This window comes from Candoia aspera, chromosome 15, assembly GCF_035149785.1.
Source record: "Candoia aspera isolate rCanAsp1 chromosome 15, rCanAsp1.hap2, whole genome shotgun sequence".
Taxonomy (NCBI): Eukaryota; Metazoa; Chordata; class Lepidosauria; order Squamata; family Boidae; genus Candoia; species Candoia aspera.
Window position 1 is genome coordinate 4,897,527 of NC_086167.1, and position 24,948 is coordinate 4,922,474.

The window sequence follows — 24,948 nt, forward strand, 5'->3', positions numbered from 1 at the left end:
CAGCCACTAAGTGAAACCACGACTGTGCTTACAATCTTATTTCAGCTTCCCTTTGCTTTGCAGACTTGTGAAGGTCATAAATGCGAGGATTGGTCATACAGTTACTTTTTCATCACTGTTATAACTGTGAATGGTTGCTACATGAGGCAGTCGCTAAATGAGGACTACCTGTATTTCTCATGAAGAGTCTGCTCCAATCCTAGTTATACAATAATCTTTCCAGGGACCTACCGTCCATGTCTTGTTTCTGCAACCATATTTACTGTATTTTCTCAGTTGTCTCCCTCATGTGTCCTTCAGTGAAAGATGCCTTAGGAAAAATCTCCAACCTTCAGATCTTTAAGGCAGTATTCCAGATGGATGTCCCTTGTACGCCACTTAGGCTCTGGATTTATGCTCAACTAGTGGGTTGTGCTGGAGCGTGTTGGGGGCACCCAACCATTATCTTAGCTCATTGTGAACAAGCCATGAGACAATTTAATTGTTTGGGCATTTCATGTTGTAGAAATGCAGCTGTTGCTTGTTTAAGGTAAAGGTAAAGGCTTCCCTTGACATTAAGTCCAGTCATGTCTGACTCTAGGGGACGGTGCTCATCTCTGTCTCAAAGCCGAAGAGCCGGCATTTGTCCGTAGACACTTCCATGGTCGTGTGGCCGGCATGACTACACGGAACGCCGTTACCTGCCCGCCGAATCGGTACCTATTAATCTACTCACATTGGCATGTTTTCGAACTGCTAGGTTGGCAGGAGCTGGGACTAGCAACGGGAGCTCACCCGTCATGCGGATTCGAACTGCTGACCTTCCGATCGGCAAGCTCAGCAGCTCAGCGGTTTAACCTGCAGCGCCACCGCGTCCCGTTGCTTGTTTACCCGTGGTTAAATATTGCGTGATCTCAGCCAGTGTTTGTCTGCAAGCGCTATTGGTGGCTTCCAAGTGTGCTTGACTAACTATCTCCATGACTCTGGACTACGACAATTAAAATTTCAGGGTCTCTGCAGGACACCAGATCAGGACAGCACCAGAAACGAGCAGTGCAACCTTGTGCATGTTTATAGAGAACTCCCAGTCTTTCCTACTCTTACAGATCTGCTCCTAGGTAAGGGAGGGCTCAATTTCCAGAAACTATGGTGGAGCTGAAAGATAAAGGCTGAAATCCCGGCAGTGCAGCCTAGATGTCAGCCCTTCCAGGTAAACCAGACAGGAAACACCATCAGATAAGTTAATTCGACTTTATTGTAAAGCTACATTTACAGAACTTTGCAAGTCTGAAAGTGCAGTCGTCCTGCTGTCTCCTTTACAGCCCGAGCAGCTAAGGAAGATCCCCTCTGAGCCTCTTGCCCTGCCCACTATCCAGCTGTGGACTAAGCTGTCTCTTATCTGACTGTTCCCTTGGCAGCATCTCTTCGCCCCCTCTCCCAAGGTCTTTCCCACATACCATTACACTGGATCAGTGTTTCTCAACCTTAGCAACTTGAAGATGTGTGGACTTCAACTCCCAGAGTTCCCCAGCCAGCTTGGTTTATGGGCTGTTTGGCTCCCGCCAGCTGTCTTTCTTCCTCACAGCACAAAGGGGAAAGTTATTTCAATGGCAAGAGGCTGGAAGAAATTCTTTGGCACCTTCTCAGCATCAGTTGTGGTGCCAGGCAGTTGGATGAGTGCAACCTTTCTGCCTTCCTCCCAATTTTTATTGAATGCCTCCTGTTAGGGCTGTAGGAAGTTGGAACTTAGTGCCCGGTGTTCATGGATCTGGCAGTCCTGTGCTGACCTTGCTGAATGCTCCCCCCACCCCCAGGTCTGAATCAATGGGTCTAAAAAAGAAACTAAACTCCAAATAAGGGGCTGATTAACAGGATGTGCTCTATTCCCCACGCACTGGGATTTCCTTTGATAAATAGGAACTGTTTGGACAACCGCATCAAAGCGAGCAGGGGCTCCGTTTCGATGGCAGCGTGGTTTGAAACCAGACTTCTAGCCTGCTAATGCAATGTTACCGGTGGCCAAGAGAGACATGTGACACCCCAAGTTTGCAGTGCTGGAGAGATGGAGAGAGGTGCACCCCTGGGTCATGCGCACCCCCCATGGGGAGCTGGAGCGTTTCCTTTCTCCGGCCTTCCATTCAGGGATTGATGACCCCGGCATGGAAAATTACAGACCTCTCCAGATCAGAACTTGGCAGCAAGAGAGAGAGAGACAGCAACATCAGGAGGAAGGAGGATAAGAAGCTGGAGAAGGACCAGGGCCTGAAGGAAGAACTGGAGAGGATATGGGAAGTAAAGGCCAAAGTGGTCCCAGGGGTGGTAGGGGCACTCGGGGCCGTGACTCCCAAGCTGGGAGAGGAGCTCCAACAGATCCCAGGAGCCACATCCAAGCTCTCTGTCCAGAAGACTGCAGGGCTAGGAACAGCTGAGATACTGTGCAGAACCCTCAAACTCCCAGGCCTCTGGCAGAGGACCCGAGGTTGAGAAAGACACATACCACGTAGGGGTCAGAAAGGATTTTTTAAAAAATAATTTTTATTAAAGCTTTTAAACAAGAAGATAAAAGCTAGCACAAACCAATATAAAATAAAAAAGAAAAAGGGAAAAGAAAGAAATGAAAGAAAAAGCAGAAAGTGCAAGAAAAGAAAAAAAGTTGAGGAAAAATAGAAAAGAAAGAAAGATGTAAAGAAGTGGCTTCCGATATTCTTCACTGCAGTTATAAGTGCCATATATCTTAATTTCTCTCTCTAACAGTACATCATATTACTCTTCTTTTATAATCTGTCCCGTCTAGTCATCAAAACCATAAATCAGGCTTTTTTCAACCTTTCCACGTTTCCTTTCAGCCATCCCCTGCATGGCGGGCACCCACCCGCATGGGCACCCACATCTCCTCCTTTTGGCCCAAATGGCAAACAGCCCGGCAGTTCCATACCAACAATGGGTGCCTTCAGCAATTCACGATGAGGCTTCCTTGGCTGGGGCGAGCTGCTGCTTGTGTGTCAGAAAAAGACGCCCTTTGTTTTGGCTAAGCAACAGGGATTTGATCCCAGGGGGTCTGAATGGGTCAGTCCCTCCCAGGGAGATCCCAAGATCCTGCCTTGGATTTTCTTTCTTGGAAAGCAAGGAAATAAAAATGAGAGCCAAATTGGACTGTGTACCTACAAGGATTGCAAAGAAGTTTGGGTGGAGGAAACTGAAAAATAGGGTTTGATAAGCTTCGTGAAAATGGCAAATGAAACCTAAGATTTCCGCCAGCATGTGTCAGCCTTCCCAGGTAGACCAGGCCGGAAACACAACCAGATGAGCTAATTCTACTTTATTGTAAAGTTACATTAACAGAATCTTGCAAGTCTGAAGGTACAAATCTCCCCCCATCTCCTTTACAGCCTGAGAAACTAAGGAAGGTCCCTTCTGGGTCTCTTTCTTTGCCCATTGTGCAGCTGCAGGCTTTGCCCTCTCTTATCTGACTGTTCCCTAGGCAGCATCTCTTCCCCGTCTCCCAAGGTCTTTCTCACATACTCACATACCATTACAGCTATCCACTATCACCAACAGCCACTTCAACTCTACCTGTTAGGTAACTAACAGTTTGGACCTTGATATTTAGCTGTAAAAGAGACAGGAGAGTTGTACTTTCAGAATTGCAAGATTGATGTCAGTCTTCCCAGGTAGGCCGGACAGGAAACACAACCAGATGAGCTAATTCTACTTTATTGTAAGGCTACATTGACAGAATCTTGAAAGTCTGAAAGTACAATTCTCCCCCTACCTCCTCTACAGGCCGAGAAACTAGGGAGGATCCCTCCTGAGCCTCTTTCTCCACCCATTGTGCAGCTGCAGGCTTTGCCCTCTCTTATCTGACTGTTCCCTAGGCAGCATCTCTTCCCCATCTCCCAAGGTCTTTCTCATATACCATTACATCATGAGCCAAGCTCTGTGGGTGTGTGTCTGCTGGCTTTGGAGATGCATGGACAAATGGAGTGGGTTTCCACATTGCAGTAATCTGTGGTTTGTTTAATCATGGTTTGTTGAGTAAGGCACCACCATTGTTTAATAACTTGGAATTGGGTCAATTTAGGAAATCATAACTGAATTAGCCATAGGTTAGCCATAGGCTGGCATTCACAGCCGTCTATGGATTAATTTACAAGCTCTAGGAGAATTTTTCTGGCTGAAGAGCAGAGCATAAATATGTTCCGTAAACAAACCAAAGCTTATCAAGCCAGCATCCTTTTTCCCACACAGCACTTAATCACTGGCTTTTACATTATCTTTTTCAAGGGTGAAAGGCTGAATGTCAGCACTGTGGGGATGCGGGGACACACAAAGATTATGTGGCTGAGGCTTGGAGAAAAATTGCATTTGAGTTAATTGAACTGAAACGAATAGCAGTGCTTGTTAATTCTCTGTGTTTTTAATTGTTGGGCCTTTTTGCTGCATTAAAAGCACACTTTGGTGGCAGTTTCCACAGGAAGGATAGGTGTGCCCTTGGAGGCTCCAGGATGCACCCATTTTCTAACATGTGCAAAAATGAGGACTATTGACTGCTGCTTTTGAGTTATGACTGTCCTAGTCCACTGATTTCTAACATGGGGTCCAGATGTCACCGGAAGTGCCCACAAACAAACATATATTTCAGTAGTCAAAATCTTGCAAGAACATCTCATCTTATTAGATGCTGGCATTCCATCTGAAATCTAGCAAGAATTTGCTAACTGGCCCCAAATTTTACAAGGTTCCTGGCTAGAATTCCTAGAATGTTACGAGATTTGGTGACCTCCCAAGACTGTAACTCCTTTCTTTAAATCGAAATTATTTTTAGGTTAGAAGTCTTGCAGACTTCATCTCAGGCATGGATCTGTGGGCGATGTGCCTGAGGCACCATGTTGCCAACCCACAGGGGTTGTGGTGATCTTCAAAGGGTTTGGATGATGCTGTCACGCTCTGCATGAAATTAGAATGGCTTGGGAATGGTTGCGCTTGTTGACGTCCTGTGTTGTGTGGCCTCTTTCAGAAACTGGTGTTCGTACACAGTCACCAAGACGGTTTCCTGCCACATCCAAAATGGCACCTATCTCCAGAGAGTTTTCCAAAGCTGTCGCTGGCCTATGAGCTGTTCAGGGGGCAGGTGAGGACTCAACAGAAAGAGGGACATTAACATCTCCCAAACCCTCATGCTCACCATGTCTTCTCACCTTTCCAACACAAAAACCGAGTTGTAGAAGCCTGCTTCTATCTACTTCCCTCAGATGTGCTGGACTTCAGTTATCTTCTTTCGATCTATCTATCTATCTATCTATCTATCTATCTATCTATCTATCTATCTATCTATCTATCTATCTATCAAATTCGTCACCGCCCATCTCCTCCCACCAGAGGGACTCAGTTAATGTAGCACCTAGCCAATGCTGGCTGGGGATTTTAGGAGGTGAAGTCCAACCTATTTGGGAGACACAAGAAGGAACAAACACTCTCAGACCTGCTCAGATATAAGAGCTGTAACTGCCCCCCTGCCCACACTGAATGAACATCAGCTGCTGCTTTTGTAAGCACCAAGGCTGGTCAAGCAGAATTAGATGCTTTGGGAAAGTTCATTGGTTTTACAAGGAGGAATCCATTATCTTCATGGACCTCTGCCAGGATCCCAGAAGGAGACCAGCTTGGAGAAAGAGGAACTTCGAAAAGTAATTTTTAATAGTTTTTAGAAAGGTTTTTCTGGAGATGAAGAGGTTGAAAAAAGTCCAGTGCTTAGTCCCAGGTTTTGAGCAGCTCTAAACCCCCAGAGGACCTCTGCTTTCTTCTGGATGTCCTCTGTGCATAAACTGTAGCAAGCTGAGCTTGTTCTGTTTCTGAAAATCTGGCCTTACTCGTCTTTGTAGAGCTTGTGAAGATTAGGTGGTTTTTACAATGGGGATTTGTTGATTTGAATACTTTTGCATTTGGAATGAGCTGAAGGGGAGCACAGTTTCTTTTCTCTGGCTGACCCATCCGCTCTGGCGTTTCTCAAGAGTTTTCTTCCTTTGCCAAGAGGCTCCTGTATTACAACCCTATTCTCAAGATATTTGAGAATTTCCTTTGAACTTGTCTTGATGTCTTTGAGCTGACTTTGTTGGAACTGGCTTCTGCTGGTGGCATTTTTATTTTCCTGTTAATCTTTCCCATAGATTTCCCATAAATCTTTCCATGGCTGCCTCCATTTCCCAATTTTAAGAAGTCCTCGGGAAGAGTTCCCACCTGAGGTCTCCCCGTGGGATGGAAGGGAAGGGTGGGAAGCGGGATGATTCCCTGTTCTAGATCTTCCCGTCCTCTGCAGCCTCTGACACTAGATCTTGGAGCTTTCTGGCTTCCCATCTCACATCCAGCATCAGTTGCCCTTGAGGGTCTCCATCAGGAAGTCCTCCTCAAGACCAGTGTGGAGAAACCTGCAGCCCCCAATCTCATCTGAGCTTCTGAGGACCCCCTCACTAAACCTGAGTGGCAAACCACTATGATTTTTTCCCCCTTTTGTGAGGGTTGGGATAATTTAAACTGCAAATAGATGCACTTCACCTCTGACTACTTTCTGGTTTTGTTAAAGATCCCCTAAAGGGGAAAAAAGTCCTGTCCTACGCACTTCTAGCCCCCTCTGGCTCTCAGTAGGCCAAAAATAATGAAAATAAGAAGTGCAGCCACTGGCAAAAAAAAGTTGTGGGGTCCTTGGTGCTCTCTGAGCTTGGTTGATGGCTTGCAGATGTTTCGTGACCCGAATAGGTAGCATCATCGGTGCTTACGATGCGCTGATGATGCCACCCGGTTGGGTAATGAAAGGTCTGCAAGAAAACAACCAGGCTCAGAGGGCACCAAGGACCTCACAGTTCAACCCTGAGCTACAGAGATTCTCTTCTATTGGAAAAAAAAAGTTGTTCATCCCAACTTTAAGACAACTTAGCCTCCTCTTTGCTTGTTGGTTCTGTTTTGCTCTAAATCAGTGTTTCTCAAACTTGGCAACTTTGATGTGTGGACTTCAGCTCTGGGAAATTCCGGGAGTTGAAGTCCACAAATGCTGGCTGGGGAATTCTGGGAGTTGAAGTCCACCCGTCTTAAAGGTGCCAGGTTTGAAAAACACTGCTCCAAGCGCTCTGTTCCTGCTCTCCCTTTCAAGTCCCACCCCGCTTTTCCCCGGCTGCTCCCATCTCCTGAAGTTGCTCATTCTTGTGTTTGTCCTCCAGCTACAGGACAGTGATCAGACCGACATACAAGCAGGCGTACAAGACAGTCACAGCTCTGGAGTGGAGATGCTGCCCTGGGCATTCAGGAGCAAACTGCGATGCAGGTACAGGCCAGCGAGCAGGATCTGGGACCGGGTGTGAGCGTTGCAAGGCACAGGTAGTCCTCCTTTAACAACCATTCATTTAGTGACAGTCCCCCCAGTCACATGATCACAATTTGGGCACTTGGCAACCAGTTCACATTTATGACCGTCGCACCGTCGTGTGGTCACGTCATCGCCATTTTTGATCTTCCCGGCTGGCTTCTGGCAACCAAAATCAATGGGGAAATGCATGATTTGCTTAACAACCACATGGTTCACTTAATGCCCATGGTGGTTCGCTTAACGACCACCACAAAAAGGTCATAAAATCAGGTCAGATTCGCTTACTGACCGCTTTGCTTAGCAACCAAAACTCTGGTCCCCATCGTGGTTGTTAAGTGAGGACCACCTGCATGTGTATCTTGTGAGGTGGGGGAGAAAGAGCATAGAGGTGAGTTTCTGGCACACAACTATATGCGGGGGGTGCAATTGCCAGGGAGAAGGGCTTTCTGAGAACAGAATGTACAGACTGTGGTTTCTATTTGTTTATCCTTTGTCTTACCCGACCACATAATGTTCTGTTATCGTTTATATGGTTTATGATGCTTTGTGGAGGTCCTCAAGCAGAAATAGCTCCCTGCTCAAGATGTTACACAGGAAGGAGGAAAACGGGAAGGTTGGGTGAGGTGGGTCTGCCTGCTGCCCTCCGGGAACCAACCTGGTAGCAGTCTCGTGTCCCAAGTGGTGCGAGAATACCGGAGTTTTAATGTCATAGAAAAAAATGAAGCCTGTTTCTGAATTTTTCTAACGGTGTATACGATCTCAGAAGACGTTTAGAGCTTATGGTTAGAAGTATTAGTCCCCCTGCTATAGCTCTCAAGGCTGGCCACTGTTTGCAGAAGCAAATGGAGTGTGTCTCAGCACTGAAGGATGAAGGCAGATGTCACGTAAGAATAAAAAGCAGCGCGCGTGTCTTTAATACTGCATTTGTCCTCACTATGAAACATCTGTTGCTGGGGTATGACAGGAGCGGAAGGAAGTCCTGTGGCCGAGGCCATCCTTGCAGCAACGGCTCCGTGACCAGCCGTTCCATGACCCTTGTGGCCCGATTGCAAGAAATAATATTTTCTACGGCCAAGGAAGTTAAGTGGCCATTTTGCTGGGGCTGAATGAACGGAGAAGTCAATCACCCCATCCCTTGACCTTATTGCCAGAAAGGAAGTGAGAACGGGAGCACTCATTTCAACCGTGGAACACTGAACGTTGCTCAGAATGGGGCCTGTGAAAATTTCTCAGGGCTATAGAAAGATCAGAGAAAAAACCGGGAGAGAAACAGAGTTTTGGTGCCCCGTCTGGATGTCCTGCTTTGGGACCAAGGTCATCTCTAATCCAAGATCTGAGGTCTCGTAAGGATATTTGGTTCTCCTCGAGGTGGGCTTCGGAACAAGGGCTTTGTCGTGTTAAACCGCCGTCTTGGACTGTTCCTTCCCCCTCCCCCAGAAGGCTTTGTGGCTGTGGGTGACATTCTGAAATGACAATCACTAAGGAGTTGAGATGAGCGGATTTGGCCCAACGTTTTCTAGGGACCGACTGGAGGGGCGTGATCCTTCAGAGCAACGCTCCCCGCTCTGTGCCCAGCGGAAATGAACTTGTTAGCCTGGCAGGAGGCGCTTCTGTGTTTCGTTCAGACCACATTTTAGAACCAAGTGATGCAGTGCTGGAATTGTTGGCGTTTGCGCAGAGCGCTGGAAAGCGTTTGGCCCGAGAGATCAGAAAGAACACACCAGGGATTTCTATAAAAATAAGCGTATTTAAAGAAAGCATAAAACATAAACAGTTTCCTCATCCAGAGCTGGATGGGCTCAACAGCTTCTTAAATACAAAGAAACATATTTACAAGCTCATACACACGCACATGTGCTGAGCAAGAAGTTACAAGCAAGAGAGGTTACAAACAGGAGGAGGGAAGGGCTGGCTCTGGCAGAGCTGGCTTATTTAAATGCAAATTAAGCAAGGAAGTCGGGATGGTTTCGGTTTCCCATATAAGGTCATTGAACGGTTAACCAAATGAGGCCTGACTTTATCACCGTGCCACTTAAGAAAACTACTTGTTACCACGGTAACCAGGCTACCTGGCGTCTCTGTGGTTTGCTCCTTGCACAACAACCTGAAATACCAACAGGAATGCAGTTAAGGGAAGGGTACCTAGTCTTGGAATTTTGCATTTCTTGGCTTAAAAAAGTGCAAACCTCAATTGAAAGCTTCTGCAGGTCAGCTAAGTGAAGTGTGGATTATAGGATAAAATGAGATGCCCTTGGGGAGAAAATAATTTTGTGACAGATACGTTCACAAATAGATATTTAAATAGGCATTTTCCTGTACCTTTTTGGTGCAAGAAGTAGATTAATGCAGGATAGACACACAGAAAGCCAAAAAGAACAGTGAATCAATCAATCTCCGTGCATGCATTTAATGTACGTATTTTTACACAGGTTGTTGAAGCCATCCCTTGTCTGACTCTAGAACCAGGATCACTTTAGCATGAAGTTTATTTTTGTGTGTGTGTGCAAGAAGGGGAGAGAGAGAGGTGGAATCACATTATAGTAAGCCATAGCATGGATTAGTTTGGGGGGGGGGGTTATTTACTTTCTATCCCGGCTTTATTATTTTTATAAATAACTCAAGGCGGCAAACATACCTAACGCTCCTTCCTCCTCCTATTTTCCCCACAACAACAACCCTGTGAGGTGAGTTGGGCTAAGAGAGAGGGAGTGGCCCAAGGTCACTCAGCCGGCTTCCATGCCCAAGGCAGGACTAGAACTCACAGCCTCCTGGTTTCTAGCCCAGCACCTTAACCACTAGGCCAAACTGGAGTTGTCTGAACATTGTGTGCAAACCCACCCATTGTTGTTTACAAACCATAGCTCACAGCTTAGCATGTGTGAGCCTACCAGTTGCAGGGTCAGCCACGTGCCACAGTTAAACCATGGCTTACTGCAATGAATGGTTCCATGCTGGGTCAGGTTTCACACTACCTGCTAAACTAGGTTTCTCCAAGCTCCAGTGGCCATTCTAGCTAAAAATTCTGGGAACTGAAGTGCCATCTCACCACACTGAAGAAGATTGGTATGAAACCACCCTGGGCCATAAACCTAATCACACAATCATGGCTTATTCAATAAACCATAACTAAGCCACGGCCTAATGCACTGTCTGAACCCCTTGCTTTCTAAGGTCTAAAAAACTTCTTGGTTTCAGCTCAGTAACACTTGGCTTAGCTCAGAATCACACAAAGCGGCAGCCAGGCAGGAAATCTGATCCAGAACGTCGAGTGGACACCTGGTGTGAAATCCCATTCTGAGGAAATCTTACCCCGTAGATGGATATTCCCAGGTGGAACTTGGCAGTTGGCAGGAGAAGGGAGGCCAGCCCAGGGAAGTGGGAGAGAGAAAAGCAGGCAGATTGGCTTGCTCTTGTCTTGGTTAAGGGCACTGCTCCTTTGAAGGACCCACCCCAGTTCTTGGTGTGTCTGAGAATTGGGGGCAATTAAGGACTTTTTACTTCCAGGGCCTTCTGGCTGTGCTGATGTAAAGATAGCCAGGTCTTCGGTAGCTGAATAACTGTTCTTTAGTTTCATTAAACCGAAGTAGCTTTTGAAATTACTTTCCACAGAGAAGAGTGTTAAGCTACAATTCCCACCGGGGGCTGTGATTCTCAACTGGTGCTTAAGCCAAAATCCATCTATCCATCATCCATCATCCATCAATCAAAATGTATCTGCTGCCTACTCGTTCAATTCCAAGTGGCTTACAAGATACACTGTGAATTATCAATAACATCTGTTCATAACACCAATAAATAATAAACAAAACAGTTAAAAAGATAAACCAACCTGCAGCTGCTGTCAAACATCCTTGAATTTATCTATATAATCTATATATTACTAAAACTCTTGTGTCTGTTTGTGTGTAATCTTCAGTTGGGCAAAACAGTGCATCATAGGGCAACAATTTTTGAACCAAGTACCTCAAAAGGGCTAACTTACAGAATGCATCCAAAATCCAGGACCCATGACTCCCGTGGGATTGAAATTTGGCAAAGTTGTGGCTGCTTCAGCACCACCGTGCCTTCTGACTACACTCCCCAGAAACCTGTGGGTTGCATGGTGCAAGGGAAGATGGCAGGGCGGTATCCCTGCCGTCTTTCCCACCTCCCTCTGGCCCATGCACCCAATCAGCTGGCGGCAATGCCCAATGGGCAAGTGGTGATTGGCTGCTTTGGAACCAAGGCTGAAATTTGAAATCTCGTAACAGCAATTGGTGGCGAGGGAAGGATGGGAGAGCGGCTCGGATGGCTGCTGGCGAGGTAGGGCTGGCTGGGGGGCACCGGCACTTGACGGGTGAGCCCTCTGGGAGAAAGGAGGGAGAGGCACAGACTGGACAGCCATCATGTTAAAAGGTATCTCAGCCCACAGAAGGAAAAGGGGCATGGGAAGCGTTTCCGAAGGGACCCTCCCTAGTTTTCCGGAGAGTAAAAGGAAAGGAGGGGAGAAATACTTTCAGCCTTGCAAGATTCTGTTAATGTAACTTTACAATAAAGGTAGCGTTAGTAGTATTAGAGAGCCCGTTTGGTGTCATGGTTCAGGCACCAGGTTGGAAACTAGGAGAATGTGAGTTCTAGTCCCGCCTTGGGCACAAAGCCAGCTGCGTGGCCTTAAGCCAGCCCTTCTCTCTCAGCCCTAGGAAGGAAGCAAACCTCTTCTGAAAAACCTTGCCAAGAAAACTGCAGGGGCTTGTCCAGGCAGTCTCCGAGAATCGGACACGATTGAATGGGTTAAAAAAAATATGGTCTGAGCTTCTTGTCTGGACTACCTCGCATGGCTAGCATACTCCTGGATTGTGATCTGACGCCTGCCTGGGCTGTTTCTGTAGTCCTGCAATCCCCTTCCCTGAAGATGAGCAGGTCCTCCTGCTGGCTTCTGGGCCGGAGAGTCTTATTGCAGATGCATTAAACTCCTAACTGGGGATTTTCCTGCCTCCGTTGGCCCTCAGGTCCACTATCCTGTGGCTGCAGAGAACTGAGGGTGCTGAGGCAGGAGGCGGGCAAATCCCACTCCCCATCTTTGTTTGTTCGCCCTTCCATGTTGGCCATCCGTGTGACGTCAGCCTTTCAGTGACGCAGGTTGGGGATGGCTCAGGAAGCGCTCAGGAAGTTTTTCCTGTTTATTAACCTCTCTTGCTGGATGAGCAACACTGCCTTTCCCAGCATCTGTGCAGCCCGTCCCATTTCCTTGCCAGTTCCTTCTGCTTCCTGAGGTCTCCTGAACCCCTCTGCCATTTAGAGAGACATCTGTATTAAAGGACGCCTTTTAAGAAGAGAAGGATCTAGATTCTGGCTGATGGAAGGACAAACCTGCTGGCTGGGGAATTCTGGAAGTTGAAGTCCACACATCTTGAAGCTGCTGATCTAGGACAAGGCACATCATGTTCTCAGCATTCAGGCTTAAGGTTAAAACTCAGGCTTTCTCAATGTGGTCCATAGAGGGGAGAGATAGCCAGAAGCTTTTGTTTAATTGAACGAAGCTGGGGGGTTTTTTACATCATGGTTTTAGGTTTGCAGGTTTGCACATGTCTGTTCTTAATGGGCATTGCTTTGTGTGCATTTTACCCGATGAATATCATGATCCATCTGCAGGCTATCCGTCCAAACTGGAGTGCTGATCGACTAACTAAACAAATTAAAAAAAAAATTAAGGGGAGGGTTGGGGCCCACCTTGGCTGCGCTGCTCATTGTCCCTTGGAATATCTCCCTCGGTTTTCAGAGTCCAGTTCCAGCTGTGTGAGATGTGAAGAAACCCTCCCCTTTTCTTTTCCATTTCCCTCTTTTCAGAGCAAATATTTATACTCCGTCGTTCAGCAGCATCCCAGCTCTGACCGAGGGAAGGGGAAGGAGGTCAACTGAGGGAGGCCTTTGTGTGAACAGTGGGCAGATCAACAACCCTTTCTTCGCTGGGTCCCAGCTGGTGACCTGAACTGACTTGAGACTTGCAGAAAAAGAAACAGAGAAAGAAAAAGGAAGAAAGAGAGGCAGACACAGAAGGATGGGTGGTGACAACTTTCTGAGCATCCCCATTGCAAAATGATTGAAATCCAAGCTGCTCTTGATACCGTTTTCGGCAGCCTGGCGCCTTCCACCTGGTTGGATGACTTCTCCCTTAGATCTCTTCCAACATCTCCAGCATTCCAACATGTGCTGGACAACCTCTCCCAGAATTCCTAGCAAACGTGACAGGCAGGGAATTCTGGGCATTTGCACCCATTGCACCTGCAAGGGCACAAAGCTGGGGACAGCCATTTCCTTTTAGCGTGACCCATCCAAATAACAAGCACGTTTCTCTGTGGAAGTCCCCGAACCCCATTTCCTTTCCTGCAAGTGTGGTTTTTGTGGACAACAGTGAATATGGCAATAATTCATGCCAGTTCCAAGGATCTGTTGGGATATGTGCCTTGGTCTGATTGTCCCTAGTTGAGCTTGCAGCAAACTGCGTGTGGTGATAGAGTTGTCTTCCTAGAAAGACCTCTTTGGTACTGCTGCAAGTGATTCTGGCATTGGAGGAACATTGGTTTCCTAAACTGGTCCCACTGCCCCAATTAAGACTCACTGGAATACCCAAAACTCTGAAAACAAGTGACAGCATGCCTGGGTAGAAGCCAGCCCAATGCTGGTCATCTATTAGCTGTCCTTAAGACCTGCACACAAGGAAGAAACATCCTCTGGACTGTGGCCCTCATAAGAAGCTAGGAAGAGATGGAATAGCAATCGTGGGACAGAATTGCTCACTTGGAGTCCAGCCCTCAATGAAGCAGCTGCTTTTTCAAGTGGCTTCATGTTGAACAGTTCCTTCTGCTCAACCACCTTTGAGCAACAGTCTGCTCTGAGGGGTACGAGTTGTCATACTTGTGGGATGGGACAGACTGCAGGTTTATCCCAGTCCAAAGTTTCAACTACAAGCATCCTCGGAAGACTGCAGAGGTTTAGAGGCACAACCCTCCAAGAGAACCTTCAGGAGAAGAAATGGCAAAAGTGAGCGATGATCTCACCCATTATCAAGACTGCCGTGTGCTCAGTGGAGAGGGAGCTCTGACGGTTCTGTTTCAGAGAGAAGGAATGGAATGGAGTATTCTGGAAGAGGGGGTGCCTCACTCACTGCTTGAATGAAGCACTGATATGTCACTGCAGACCTCCTTGTTTTTGTGGTTAAAAACAAGTGCCTGCTGGATTGTCTCCATCTGACCCATCACTTTAGTTCCCACAAGGTTCAGCTCCATCCACTCTTGGAAACTCACAACGAGAGTTGTGAAGATGATAAGGTATTCCTTATTAGCTACACTGACCATTGTTTTGCTCAGCAACATGAGATGAAATGCACAAGTGTTTTTTCCAGACCATACTTGGTTTTTGGATGGTGACCAAGATCCCGACTGCAAGAAGGAGCGAGTAAAGCCAGGACCAAAAATTAAACATAATTGGGTAAGAGCCTGGGAAGTTCTCTGAGGACCATGCTCAAGGTTTGGGGACCTCAGCTGGTGCCCAAGATTGTGTATCTCAAGTTAGGGAGTAAGTTTAGGTGCAGTGAACAGTTAATAGCTTTTGATGGACCTTGTTTCCCAAAAACATACCTAATCATTCTTCGGAGCCATCTAAAGAACGAAATCACACCTTGGTTGACTTCGTGCCATACCTCAGCCTGACTCATAAACACTTTCATTTGGAGCTTGGCAAGATACGTTGCCAAACTCATTTTAACTTTGTAAATTTCTATCTTGTTATGTCAATATAAAGATCTTTATATAGTATTATGCGCCAACCAGGCCCTGATGCTTTAGCCAAAAATCTTGAACATGACTGTGATGTCCCACTCTTTATTTAAAAAGAAAATGTTTACCTAGATTCCTATTGTTCTTTTTTTTAAAAAGGAAAAATATTTGCCCCCAGATTGGGGCCATTTTAGGAGGCCAGTGATGAAACATACCTTAACCGGTGAGATGGCCACATTGCATTTAAGTGGTTGTTACTCTCCCACAAACTTTGTTTTTATTTATGTTTATTTGTTTTTAATGGTTGTTATATTGTTTTTAACTGCTGTTGGTTGTACGCCACCCAGAGCCACATTTAGTGAGATGGATGGCTATATAAAATTGCTAAAATAAATAAATAAATATTTTCCAAATCCCCTGCTCTTCCTGCCCCTTCTCTCAATTGATGGATGAAACTTTCAGCACAGGCACTGCCTTGTTCAGCCAAATCTGCCAGGATGGTCCCAATTTGGAGTTCTCCCTTGCCTAGTGTAATGGCATGTGGGAAGGACCTTGGGAGACTGGGCCAAGAGACGCTGCCAAAGGAACAGTCAGATAAGAGAGGGCAGAGCCCACAGCTAAATAGTGGATGGGGCAAGAGGCTCAGAAGGGACCCTCCCTAGTTTCTCGGGCTGTAAAGGAGAAACGGGGAGAATTGTACTTACAGACTTGCAAGATTCTGTTAATGTAGCTTTACAGTGACGTGGAATGAGCTCATCTGGTTGTGATTCCTTTCTGGTGTACCCTGCAAAGCAACACCTAGATTGGGAATGCTTGCTCATCTACCTGGAAGCATCCTTTTTGGACCAAACTTTGCAAGCTGAGCAGTGGTCCAGTTTCTAAACCTGAACCTGAGGAATGAAAGAACTGATGCTAAGATGCCCTTGCCTAAATTTTATTTATTTATTTTATAAATTTATTCACCACCCATCTCTCCCCTATGGGGGGGACTCTGATATATGATATGAATGATGGAAACACTCCGTCAAACTTAACTCTTGTTTTACATCCTTGCCATTTTTGTGGCAACAGTGTGGAAATAGTTTCCCATTGCCTTCTTCCAGAGTGTTTTGTCAATTTCTTTTGTATTCCCTGGAGATCTCCCATCCGAGGACTAACTAAGCTTCAGCCAAGGGGGGTTCAGGGCTGCCACTGTGGGTCAACAAGAGCTAGGGCTGAAGACCATGGATTCTGGCCTACACTCAGAGTGGACTCACACACTGTGCTAAATCTTGGTTTGTTTTAGTGTGTTGAGTAGATTGCAGTTGGCTGGATTCATCTGACGTGCGAAACCCTGCTTTATAATCCACAATGGCAGGTTTGCACCACAAGCGGCACCTCAGCCAACCCAATTGTGTTGTGGCTTAAGGCAATGAACCAACCCAGCCATGGATCCTGAGGAGTAAACCCACTGAAATCAGTGTGGCTTTCTTCAGAGGCAATATGCACAGGACTCTCCTGAGCGCAGCTCTTTGGTGGGGTGTGAACTGAGTGATACATTAACTGAAATGAAGTCCCAAGCCGGCCAATTTTATTTTATTGCAAACCGCCCAGAGTCGCTCTTTGAGTGAGATGGGCAGTGACGAAATTCGAAATATAAATAAACAAATAAACAGCACCCAAATGGATCCTTTTGAAGCGTTCCTGAAAATTCATAATTGCAAAAATGCAATTCCAAGATTTGGGGGGGGGGGAAATCCATCACCCCCTCTATTTTACATTCCTCGGTGTTCTTACATCCCTTTGCAGTTGCAGTGATCGATGTTTTAGCAAATGCAGTACTTTTCCTTCTGATGTTCCATTTGCTACCAGAGACCATTTTAAAAAATGCATACCGGACGAGTAGAATCACACAGAACACACAGAACTGAATAAAGAATGTGCATAAACCCAAAGAATAAAATCATAAGATGATGCAGTGAAGCAGTCAGTAGCATTTGAAAACTGCATCCTCCCTTCATCGCTCCATTTTGTACTTCTGAGTCAAACATTACAATCTGTCTGTGTGGCCACATATTTCCCCCATCGTCATCAAAAAATAAATCTTACTTGCTGCCTTTAACTGATCTTAAGGTGTCTTTTTTATTTTCTGACTGCAGGGACATCACCCTGCGTCTCGTGCTTGTTACTTGGGGCGAAAGAGGAAGACCCCAAGAATGCTTTCTCTTTTTTTAATTTGCTTTTTAAGAATGCTGGAAAGCAGAGGGGTTGACCATGTTTCAGCCTGTGCTAGAAGGAATCAGCAGGGAGAGCTGTTTTGTTCCTGTTTTTTTTTTAAAACATGTATGTGTTCGCACGCTGAGGGCAATGCTTTAGGTTTTCAAAATACAAGTTGGCAGAAGAACAGTGAACACCATGGCGGAGTTGGGAATTCCATTCGGCGGGGAGCAGAGCCTGGTTTACCCCCCCCCCAAATGGGGTGTGGGTTTGCAGTTTTTAGCTGGGCTAGTAAGCAGGAGCAACGATTTCAGGGGGGTCTTCAGCAGGAAGTGGATCCTATGCATTTGTTGGTGAATTAAAGCAGTTCACATTTTGCTTTTTTGGTTGATCAAATTCAAATATCTTTATTACTGTCTTTGACCAGATTTTACCACAGAAGAAGAAAAATAGTTAAGTCTCACAATTCATTATCGGGGGGAAAAAAAGGAAAACAATAAAACAGTAAAACAACATATCTAATTGAAAGTTTTAGGCAATTGTATAATTTGATAAAAATATTTGGCCACCTGGTGTGTGAGTCAGCATCCCTTAAAAAAGAAATAAATGTAAAATCTAGCAGGATGACCCTCAAATTTAGAGATGATTGGGGAGATTTTTGGCTGATTCTTTTTTGGAAGAGGAGCGGACCCTGGCAGATCAGAGTAACAGTTCAGCTGGGGGGGAAAAAGCGACTTGTGTATGCTGCCCAAAAAGTGCCCTGTTGATTCAGCAATAAATCCTGTTTTTCTTTGGTGAAAGAGGAAAGTCTCATTCACGGCTGGTAGTGCCAACTGCTGACCAATGCAAGATTTTACCTTGCTGCACCTCCAGGAAAACCCTGATAGGCTTCAGATTTGACAGTTTCCCTGTCAAAACATGCTGGTATCTGTCCCCCCCCAAAAAAAATTGCTTCAGGGGCAGGATTGTTAATTGTAAGATTGCTAAAGACAGTTGAAGGCCTGTCTGAGATAGCCCTGGGCTGGCTTGAGGTAGTCTGGAACTTAAGGTGGAAAGTCCCACTCCTTTTTCCCTTGCATGGCAGGTTTATCCATGGTTAACTTATCAGTAGAGAGCCATTTTGGTGCTGTGGTTAAGGTACTGGAAACTGGAAGACCCTGAGTTCTGGCCCCACCTTAGGCGCAAAGCGAGCTGGGTGAACCTGGGCCAGTCCCTTTCTCTCAGCCCTAGGAAGGAGGCAATGGCAAACCATTTCCGAAAAACCTGCCAAGAAAACTGCAGGGACAGTCTCTGAGAATTGGACACGATTGAACAGATTAAAAAAAAACTTACCCATGCTTTGCTCCATTAGCTGCACTGAGATGCAGATTGGCCACCTGCATTTCAGCCGAATGTGTTTTGTGAATCCGATGGGACAGGTGTCCACAGGGGATGATCAGAAAATTCAAGAGGGCAATGAACATTTAAAAAAAACGGAAAACAGGAAAGACTGACTGCACTGTTGCAGCCACCATCTTGATCATTCTGACCACTTCCTGGGGACACCCCTGCAGCAGGACCTTATCCTCAAGGAAGTTTTTGGTTTTTTTCTCTTGCTTTTTCAGAAACTATCAACTACCAGGATATTCCAGGCGCCACACACGGGATCCCTGCCCTGAGCAGACTGCCTGTCCAACCTGCAGCGTATTCTGGTGAGGGAACTTCACCTACTGCTTGCTTGTTTCCAATTTCCAGCTAGCCAGAGTGTTGTAAGGATAGAATGAGGGAGATCCCCGTGCCCATCATCTTTTGCTCCCTGGGATTACACAAGACAGGAATACAATATGCCAAGAATAGAATACAGGTAGTCCTTGCTTAACAACAACAATTGGGACCTGCAACTCTGTTGCTAAGCAATGCGGTTGTTAAGCAAAACATCACATGACTGCAACAGACGACGTCACTTTTTCCCGCAGTCAGCATGGTCATTAAGCAAGACATCATGGGACTGTGACTTGCGATTTCACTGCTGGCCTCTCCATTGACTCTGCTTGTTGGAAGCTGGCTGTCAAGCACACAAATGGCAATCACATGACTGTTGGATGCTGCACTGGTCGTAAGTGCAAGGACCGATCACCATTACTTTTTCAGCATCATCAAACAGTCGCTAACAGGGCAGTTGTTAAGGGAGGGCTACTTGTAAATAGTTTTTCCTTGTGTTTCACAGAAGCTGCTCTAGAGAGGTATTTTAACCTCTAATACTGATAATATTTTGCTTTCAAGGGGACTCAGCCATTGAAAGCTTAATCCCCTATGAATCCTTCAAGGCATCCTGGTTGCCAGAAATCCTTTTTGCAGAAGTTAATGCCATAGTTTGAGCATGCACCGAATTCAACTTCACTGGAATATTGCCGTTTCCCCCAGTCGCGGCCCTTTTCCCAGCCGGCTTCCAATAAGCAAAACCAATAGGGGGCCACGTGATTTGTTTAACCACCATGTGGTTTGCTTAATGATCACAGCGACTCGCTTAATGAGCACCGCAAAAATCGTAGCTGGTTGCAGCTGGCTTCTCATGGTTGCTGGTCAGCCTGTGATCTGGGAGAAAAATGCACCTGATCTTTCTCTTTTGCAAAATGTGGAGGCATTCGAGGGTCACCGACTATTGCAACGAGGATTGTACAAGGCAAAATGGGACACTCATGCGCACCGTGGGCATTTATTTCATCACCGAATGAACAGCAGCGCCCAGGAGAATTTCAGTGGCATCCTCTTTTGCCTTTGAAAGAAGTTTCAAAAGTTTTCATCAGGCTGATTTGCTCTGCTTCGTTGTAAAGCTGGCCCTGCACAATCCCTTTCTTCCATCCTGCCCTGAAAGTCCCTGGAACTCCTTGCTCACCTGTTCTCTGGTTTGGTTCCACAGGCTGTTTCAACTGCAGCAAATTCTCTAAGCTGTTGGAAAGAGTCAACCTCCTGGAAGCCAAGGTTATCCTTCATTTTTGTGGTTGGGGTGGTCCATGAGTCTGCATCTTGGAGTGGACTTATATGTCACGCTCAGCCAAAGTGGGGCTTGTTTTTCCTTTTGGCTCTGTATGATCAGTCATGCACGACCTCTTGCTATTTATTCAGCGAACAACTCTCAATCATTAAATTAATTATCAACTATTCAGTCAATTGATATCGCCGCCCATCTCACAACAGCAACTCTGAGCAGCTGGCCCTGTGCTGCCTCCTGCTGGTCAGCTGAAGTAAAAATATCACCCAGGAAACGCACTGCATAAAAATAGACATTCCCCTCCCTTCTGCACCCTGAGGAAGCGTGGAAGTCATGTGAAACCTTGTAAAATAAGAGCAAGAGCTGTGAGCTGCCCAGAGTTACTTAGGGGGAATGAGTGGCCATACAAATCGAATATTATTTATTTATTTTTAAAAATTTATTGGCCGCCCAACTCCATCTGTACCCCTCCCTCTTAAGAAAAGGAAGGGGGATGCCAGCCTTACCAGGTAGACCACACAGGAAACACGACCAGATGAGCTAATTCTACTTTATTGTAAAGCTACATTAAAAGACCCTTGAAAGTACAGTTCTCCTGCTGTCCTCTTTACAGCCCAAGAAACTAGGGACGGTCCCTCCTAATCCTCTTGCCCCACTCACTGTCCAGCTGTGGGCTATGCCATCTCTTATCTGACCGTTCCCTAGGCAGCATCTCTGGGTCCAGTCTCCCAGGGTCTTTCCCACAGACTGTAGCATTACATCAAGACTGTGCCCCGTGGACAAGGAGCTATTGAAACTACAGCTCATGTCCTGTTATATCATACCCTTTATAAGGATCTTAGGACCCACCTTAGGGGAGATGGGCGGTGATAAATTTGATTAATAAAATAACTAACTAAATAAATACATTTATTAACCCAAGTGACAGGGACACCCTGTATTGGTATGTGGGAAAGACCTTGGGAGATGGGGTGAAGAGATGCTGCCCAGGGAATGGTCAGATGGTAGAGGGCATAGCCACAGCTGCATAATGGGAAGAGGCTCAGAAGGGACCCTACATAGTATCTTGGACTGTAAAGCAGGCAGCTGGAGATTCGCCTTACCAGGTGTTCTGCCAAGTGTCCGAGCAGTGATCAGGTGCTCAGACAATTGGTTCTTTTAGATCCAGAGACAATAAGCACGCCAGTGGATAAAGAGATTTTAAGCTTTATTATTAACTTAAGCAAACAGATTTAAACAGAAACGTAGTTTAGGCAGATTAAACAGAAGCATAAACAGCATAACATAACAGGGTGGTTGTTGTGGGGAAAATAGGAGAAGGAAGGAGTATTAGGTATGATCGCCTCCTTGAGGTATTTATAAAAATAATAAAGGCGGGATAGAAAATAAATAAATAAATAAATAAATAAATAAATATCATAAGATACCAAGCAAGTTGAAACCCAGTCTCCCATAGGCTGTCAGGAGCCCCTTCATCAGGACAGCGGAGATACCCCGGGATGGCTCCATTTCCACAGCAGCCAGTGCTCAGGTCTGTGCAGAAGCTCCCAAACTCAAAAGGCCATCCTCAGGTTTTTATCAAAGTCTGGCCCTAAAACCCCGTGGCCCTGTTTCCAGGGTCCTGAGGCTGCAGGATCTGACCTTGACGGGATAGCTCCCCGGGTCTGGGGCACCTGTTTAATCCAAGAGCCTGGGAAGCTATACAGATAAGCTAGTGCTTAACAAAAACAAGCTTGGGGTTTTCTCTTCTCCCCCCACTTCAAACAGAAATAAAAAGCAAGCTAGCTAAGCCTTAGTATAATTCAAAATAAACTCTAAGCTTCTTCGTGTGAAGGAGAAAATCAAAATATGTCACTTAAACTCCTTGAAATAACAGTGGTCTTCCACATTGCCACTACACCAGGGAGACCAGACAGGAAACACAACCAGATAAGCTGATTCTACTATACAGTATGGTAAAGCTACATTAACAGAATCTTGCAAGTCTGAAAGTAAAAATCTCTCGCCGTCTCCTTTACAGCCTGGGAAGCTAGGGAGGGTCCCTTCTGAGCCTCTTGCCCATCCTATTATCCAGCTGTGGGCTAGGCTGTCTCTTCTCTGACCATTCCCTAGGCAGCATCTCTTCACCCCGTCTCCCAAGGTCTTTCCCACATGCCATTACAGGGGACTGTATTCTAAAGACAGACATTTTTGGTCTTGTGAACTGCCTTCCAGCTGATAAGCCTGGGGAACAACAGGTACTTCAGCATCAGAATTCAAGCCTGCAAGGCCACTGGGGTGTGTGTGTGTGGGGGGGTGTTCTGCACATTCCTTTCATTTTCACGAGGCTCAGAAATTCACAGTTGTTCTTGCACAAGAAAGGGGAGATAGTTGGCTTGGGCACCACTTGGATGCTCTCTCCCAGCATTACAATTATATTGCGCTCCCCCTACACTGGGGGTCAAGTGTATTTTAGGCTTTGCCTCTTCCTTCCCTCTGTTCAAGCCTGAAGCCTGTCCTTGGGGGGAGTTGCATGACTGAATCTGTTCCCTTTCGCCCCCAGGTAGCCACCTTTACCACGCCCGAATCTGTGCCCTCGCCCGTATCTCACCGACGATTGCCCCCAACAGGCAATGCTGCCCCTAATCCCTTAAATATGTGGGACTCTCTGGCCACCCAAGGAAAACCCGGAGAAGAACATGTGAAAGGTAAGTGAGTGCGAAGGAACGCTGCCTGCAGGGATGTCTGCACGGTCTGGTCAAAAAAGTCAAGATGGTGGCCGTGATCAGAACTCGGCCTGTTTTTTTTTCCTATGCGTCTCTTGCAGGCCTGCAACTAGGGTCTGTGTCAACCTGGGCAAACATGGATTCCATGCACATTTTGGCACACACCCCCCAGCACTCATTTTGGTGCCCCCCCCAGTGCGGTGCCTGGGACACATGCCCTGCTTGCCCCCCCCAATTGCAGCCCTGGTCTCCTGTTGTGCAAATGCCTCTCTGAGATTTACACCCGAACTGATGATGTGTTGTGTGAACTCAGCCATGGACTGGATTGCCATATCCTGGCTCACCTTAATGTGGTTTTCTTGCCCGTGGCTGAGCGTGTTGTGCTAATCCTACCGTTGCGCAGCTGCCGTTCGTGACTTCGCTTCAGCAAACCCATCCCTTTGTGGCTTCTTCCACAAACCAAGATTAAACAAACTGACGCCAAACACAGTGGCTGGCAAAGGTAGACGAGGGCAAAGGAGAAACGCGGGGTGGGGTCTGCTTGGGAAGAGGCGGCTCACCTAAACCAACACGGCGTGTGAACCCAGCCACCGTCTGTAAGTTTGTGCAGAGTGGCAGCAGCAGCATCCCTGGATGGTCCTAGATGCTGCCCCCAGGCCTGAAGTGGGATTGGGGAAATGATTGACTTCTGAAAGTCAGCCCCAGCCCCCCAGGCCCCCTCCCCAGGCTGGTGGGAAGGGGAGCGTCAGGGGAGGGGGCTGCAACTGAAGGTGCTGGCTTCAGTTCCTGCCACTGGAAAAGTGTATCTCCCCCCCCCCCCGCTTTTGCTGCAACACAGCATATGCTTCTGGTTTGGAGTGTAAGCGTTGACTAGGGAGGGAGGTTGATCGCTGGCTCCGTTGTGCACAGAGGGAGGGGTTGGGGAGGGGGTGGAATGGGAAGGGCTCTTGTGGGGGCGAGGGGGGGTCTGTCTTCCCTTGCACAGGATGTCGAAAGTGTGCTTGATCCCTCTGCCCTTCATCTCACCCAGCGAAACAATGCCGCAAGCACAGCGTGAGGGCAAACAGATGCATTCCTTTGCGACCAGAACAGGGTTTTCTGGCTGCCTGAACCAAATTCATGCCCCCCCAACTCCTACTTGCTTTGCAATGCAGCCCTGCTAATGGGGCAGCTAGCAGCAAAAAAGCTGGTGTAGGGGGCCCAACGGTGATGCTTCAGCGGCTCTAAATTATACAGTAGGCCCGCTCGGTTTGGAAACTGTCGCACTATTAAGCTGCTGTTATATCCTCTACATTGCTTTTTTTTTTTTTTTAAAGGATAAACCCCCTCCTTTACGTTATTAAGCCTCATGATCCCGGGGAATAGATATGAAACTTCCAAACAGCAGCTATGAGAATTAGAAGGATTTTGATCTGGGATTTCAAATTCTGCCCTCGGGTCTTGTGTTCTAGTTGGACATGCCAGAAGATCTTGGGGGGTAGCGACTCCTGGCTTCTTAAACAATGCTCAGTTTTCTTTCTAAATGACTGAATATGGTCATTACTGATTTGGGAAGAGAGAAGGTGCGTCTGGAGAGCAGTTTCCACTGAAAGGGGCCAAAAAAGTCAAGATGGCAGCCATGACTGTGTGATTGAAGCCCTGCCTGTTTTTTAGGTGTGTTGATGCTTTCATGGTCACAGCCACCATCTTGACTTTTTTTGACCCCTCTCTGCAGAAGCCCCTGTCTTTGGATCTTTATCAACCTCATTAACATTATTATTATTGTTTTGTCTTTCTCTGTAATAGTATGTGGGAAAGTCCTTGGGAGATGGGGGGTGGGGGAGAGATGCTGCCTAGGGAAGGATCAGATAAGAGAGGGCAGAGCCCCCAGCTGCATAATGGACAGAGAAAGAGGCTCAGGAGGGACCCTCCCTAGTTTCTCAGGCTGTAAAGGAGACGGCGGGAGATCTGTACTTTCAGACTTGCAAGGTTCTGTTAATTATAATG

General features: G+C 46.6%; 1 protein-coding gene across 7 annotated transcripts in view; it reads left to right on the plus strand.

Moving 5' to 3' along the window:
- EMID1 (EMI domain containing 1) overlaps positions 1-24,948 on the plus strand; it is a 66,452-nt gene that overhangs the window by 13,211 nt on the left and 28,293 nt on the right. For all 7 annotated transcript variants that reach the window (XM_063315380.1, XM_063315379.1, XM_063315381.1 and 4 more), the window contains exons 2-6: positions 4,997-5,110; positions 7,191-7,294; positions 18,891-18,977; positions 20,186-20,247; positions 22,800-22,944. In XM_063315380.1, coding sequence (XP_063171450.1) covers positions 4,997-5,110; positions 7,191-7,294; positions 18,891-18,977; positions 20,186-20,247; positions 22,800-22,944 — 512 coding nt within the window. The remainder of the gene's footprint in view (positions 1-4,996; positions 5,111-7,190; positions 7,295-18,890; positions 18,978-20,185; positions 20,248-22,799; positions 22,945-24,948) is intronic.